Raw genomic sequence first — 4742 nt, 5'->3', positions numbered from 1 at the left:
AGTAGAAGGGCTACTAGAATTGACTGAACTGAACCAAATCAAACCAGCATGATTCGATGCTACCCTACAATTTCAAATAAAGCTCGGTGTGATCATCCTCCAAGAATCCGAAGATACCCAAGTTGAAAAAGAGAGTTTGGATTTGCATAGGGAGTGATGTTGATCCTTTTGAGCAAGAAAATCTATATTTTTTCTTTACAAAACAACTTGGTAAGCCATGGCCTAAGCTCTTCAAATTGCCTTGCACATTAGGTAAGGGGAGCAAGGTCTTTTGGGACCCATATGTTATTGGACTTTCTTTATCCTTTGTGACATGATCAAATATCATATGATAGAGAAATGGAAAAAGTGTTGAAAGATCTTACTATCAAAACAAAAATAAGAACACAACTGAAATTAAAACGTCAAAGTTAAATGAGTATAGTTTACACGTATGAACGTTCGACAAGTCACACGCAATCACATAGTTTGGATAACTTCAATTTGTAGTAAGAAAAGTGTTTAAAAAGGAATGGAGAGTTTGGCTGAAGGAAAGAAACAAGTGTGGAAAAGTGAAAGTATTGATTGAGAGAGCTAACCCCAAATTGGGTATCAATCATATCCATTTGTATTCTTTCAAAATTGAAGAAGATACATGTGAAGAACAAAAGAAAGTTGGGTATAGCCTCATGAACAGACCCAGCCCAACCCAACCATCATCATTTTTCCTTCCCATATTTACAAGAAAGCTTTCTATCACAGATCATCACCATCCTTTTGCTCTCCCATGGATGTTAGTCTTTCAACTAAGATATCTAAAGCTTCCTTCATCCACCAATGTCTACACACTTCTCTAGCTTCACCTACACCCATCTAACCACACACACACAAAAAAAAGAACTTAATACACTGTTTATGGTATGTAAATCAGTGGATTTTTTGTTTAAGAATTAAGAACATACCCATATTCTTTGTCGAACATGTTTCTCTGGCCACAGCTCAAGTTGCTCCTCAACAAACAAAGGGAACATATACCCTTCATAGTATGTGCCTTGGCTTTTGCTGATGAATCTCCATTTTCCAAGTTCAGACTGTATGTAACATAACAAAGAATCATCACTCATTGATGTTGTTCCAAAACAGGGATTACTTACAAGGGGATTCCCAAAACAGAACCTACCTCAACTTTCCCAACAACACCAGCTTCTTCAAGTGATTCTCTACAAGCAGCTTGTTCCAAGGATTCATCGAGTTCCCAACCACCCTGAAATGGGGAAGCAAATTGATTAAGAACAGGAGCCCAATTGGGGAAAGTAAGAAATTGTTTATTTGGAAGTACCTTGGGAAACATCAGGCCTTGACCCTTTTGAGAACTTATCACAAGCACCTCATATGCATCACGAATTTTCACCCCATCTTCGCTGAATTTGAATCTATAGGGTATACAACTGCAAGAATCCAACATTTTTCAATGTTAATCAATGAAATTCCAAGGAAAGAACAAAGAGGAACAAATCAATGGTGGGAATTAAGAAACAAATTAAACCCACCCGACAACTTGGCGAAACCCCATATGATTGTATCTTTGCAGCTCCCTTCCGGTACGAGAAACCAAGCAAGCCATGTTCGGAAACAGAGTGTGATGAAAGCAGAGAGATGGAGATGGAGATGGAGATGGAATTGTGTTGGTTGATGAAGATGAGAAAAGAAAGAGAGGTATGTATGTATATATAGAAGAGATAAAGACGCGGGGAAACGGAAGAAGGGTCTTTGAGTGCGTGCGATAAGCGTAAAGATAGCGTATAAAGCGCACAAAGGCTATGCGGCCACGGCCCCAAAGTCAGGTGTCGTTGATATCAAATTTCATCAATTTCTGGGTCTTTTGTGTTGAGGTTCCGTGTCGTTTCCTTCAAAAACGAATCATCACTGATTCCTTTGTTTTTATGGGAAGCGTTTGTAGTGATTCCAAAATTTTGACTTTACAATGGAATGCAATAAATGTAATTTTGGTCATATTATAATATTGTAATAATCCACGTCTCCACCGACATGTTGGTTGGCCTAGATTACGATAGATACAGCGATACTTCCAAATTTTAACAAAATTACAATTTTACCCTTATCATTTATCTTATTTACCAATCGTGTCTCTCAAATCCTACATAACTTGACTAATCCAACCAACTCCAATTATCTAGTCCATATCATAAAGGTTGAGTTGATTTTTTTTAGTCGTGTTCGTCTAACATGGTATCAAAGTCATGCCCTAAACTTAGTCGTGTCAATGGAGAGAGTATTATTTTGTTTATAAACTCATGATCATTCCCTAAATTAGCGGATGTGAGACTTTCATCATCCAATAATAATAAACAAGAGAAGATATTCGAAAAGTTTTATGATCGTAAAATAGAAAGCGATTATTTTTTAGGGGTAAAAATGAGAGAAGGCAAGAAGAATGATGATGTCCCCATTAAAACAAAAGTCAAATAAAACAAAGCTACACCTATTACAGATATTGGTGATTATCTTAATTAATAGATAAATTTAGGAAAGTAGTTTAAATGTAAGAAGTCCATATAAAAATGATTTATTACAGATATTGGTAATTGATTACCTTATTTTAATCAATAATACAAAAATAAAATTACCCTATTTTCAGCTTTTATATTTATTCTAATTTCAATTTCTAAACTTGGTATTTTCAAATTGCTTTATAAGCATGACTTAATTAAGACATAAATCCACCTAATATCATCTAAATTTTCTTTTATTAAAAACCCAAAATATAAATAATGTGAATTTAAATAAAATTAAAAAAATAATGTCCTGATCAAACAATATGAATGTATCTACTCTAGCTTCAATCCCACAGGCATCTACAAAAATGTTTTTCCTTTACCCGAGAATAAGAGTAATACATGACTTGAGTGTTTTAAGAATTTCCCACAGGCAGATGTTTTCTCCTTTTGCTCTGATTTAAAAAAACATTCTTAAAATTTAGAGAATAAAATACAAAGTGAATGATTGTGAATAGTATTGATAGGTTCGATCATATAAAAGGCTTAAAAACAAAATAATTTAGTTAATTTAATTATTAGGAGGAATACATGACATTCATCTTCTAAGAAAGAAAAAAACAAATTTTAGGAGGGAACAAAAAAGGGTAATTAATAATGCAAGACTTTTGAGGCCCCCAAAACACAATTAACACCTTTTTTTTTTTTTTTTTTTTTTTTTTTTTTTTTTCTGATATTCAATAATCTTCAAATCAACCATATCCATAATAACTATTCCATTATACTTTCCCTTTTCACAATTTTTTTTTTAAATCAAAATAATTTAGAATTCATTTTACTTCAAGATCTCGATTGATTTTCGTTCTTTTAACGGTTCAGATATTTTAATTTTAAAAAGTGTAAATTAGTCCGAATAAAAAACATTTGATAATTAAATCAGTTATGATTACGCTATTTTGATAATTAAATATGTATTGATTACGTTATTTTGATAATTGAAATAAATAAAGCAAGAAGGACTCACATTTTCAATGCATTAAAATAATAAAATAATAAAATAATAAAATAATAAAAATAAAACAATTGAGGTCGCACTCAAAGGAAGACCGAGCATTAGCGGAAGTGTGTTGATTTGAAAACCTTTGACTTGGTCGCATGCTCCTCCCACGTGCCGCGTTCTTTAGAGTGTGAAATTATATCCTCCCACACTTGAATAATTAAATAATTAAACAAATATGGACCCGCCCACTTTTTCAGAAACAACTTCTTATTATTATTATTATTATTATTATTATTATTATTATTATTAATAAAATAAAAATAAAATTGACTTGCAAAATACTTTCCATAACTGTATCAAGTTTAAGTTTATTTTTAGTCACTTAAAATTTGTGGTCACAACATATTTTTGATGAATTTATTAATTTGTAATTATAAAGTTGAGGATAGAATCAAATTATGTGGTTGTTTTAGATAAGAAAATTATATTTTAATAATATGGGATTAAAATTTAAACGAAATTAGCATATTGAGTGTAGAAATAAAATAAAACAAAATAATAATAGGACCAAGTAAAATATGGATATGAATTACAAGTTTTCTAATTTTGCGGCCATTCATGTTTTTCTCCTTTCACACGCATAACATATATTATTATTATTATTATTATTATTATTATTACTATTATTATTATATACATATATATATATATACACACACATATACATACATCTAGAATACCCTACGTCAATTTCTTCTTTTCTTTTTCTTTTTTTTTTTTTTTTTTGGTATTTTTAAACCTTTAAATTTTGAGAACTAAAAAAAACTTTTAGTTTTTTTGTTTTTCTCAAAAAAGAAAAGAAAAAAAAAATCAATAATAATAATAATATAATTTGAATTTTGAGAAAATTTTAAAAAAATTTAGATTTACACGCACGCACAGTGTCGCGGTCGTGCTTGTCCAAAGCATGTTGCCTATGGCTGCATGACAGATGTCCTAGTCTTGCTTGTCTGAGTCGGTTGACAAGGAGGATGCCACGGTCATGCTTGTCCAAGACATGTTGCTTATGGCCGCATGACAGATGTCCCAACCTTACTTGTTCGAGTCGGTTGATAGAGACGTCAACCAATTGAGTGGGGGAGGATGTCACGGTCATGCTTGTCCAAGGCGTGTTGTCTATGGTTTCAAGCCCGTTCCAAACCCCTTTTTCATGCTTTCATCTTAGATAGGCCTTTACCATTTCATAT

The 4742-nt window shown here is 32.0% G+C and overlaps 1 protein-coding gene across 1 annotated transcript; it reads right to left on the bottom strand.

Annotated features, from left to right (window-relative positions):
* Positions 1-544: 544 nt before the first annotated feature.
* Positions 545-1689, bottom strand: LOC111808915 (nudix hydrolase 17, mitochondrial). Its single transcript, XM_023695153.2, has 5 exons — positions 1530-1689; positions 1319-1427; positions 1160-1243; positions 942-1070; positions 545-852 (listed from the first exon to the last, which is right to left on the bottom strand). The coding sequence occupies exons 1-5, from the start codon at positions 1601-1603 to the stop codon at positions 736-738; spliced, it is 513 nt and encodes a 170-aa protein (XP_023550921.1). The 5' UTR covers positions 1604-1689; the 3' UTR covers positions 545-735.
* Between the last annotated feature and the right edge of the window lie 3053 nt (positions 1690-4742).

This window comes from Cucurbita pepo, chromosome 13 (genome assembly GCF_057944985.1).
Source record: "Cucurbita pepo subsp. pepo isolate OVF chromosome 13, ASM5794498v1, whole genome shotgun sequence".
Lineage (NCBI taxonomy): Eukaryota > Viridiplantae > Streptophyta > Magnoliopsida > Cucurbitales > Cucurbitaceae > Cucurbita > Cucurbita pepo.
This window is presented reverse-complemented; position numbering and strand designations above follow the sequence as displayed.

What these genes read in the sequence shown, in the direction of transcription:
- LOC111808915 (XM_023695153.2), bottom strand. Translation starts at nt 1,603, where the DNA reads ATGGCTTGCTTGGTTTCTCGTACCGGAAGGGAGCTGCAAAGATACAAT. An exon ending in AAGGCCTGATGTTTCCCAAG is followed by an intron (nt 1,244 to 1,318) that starts GTACTTCCAAAT and finishes TCCCCATTTCAG; the next exon opens with GGTGGTTGGGAACTCGATGA. An exon ending in ATGTTCGACAAAGAATATGG is followed by an intron (nt 853 to 941) that starts GTATGTTCTTAA and finishes GTGTGTGGTTAG; the next exon opens with ATGGGTGTAGGTGAAGCTAG.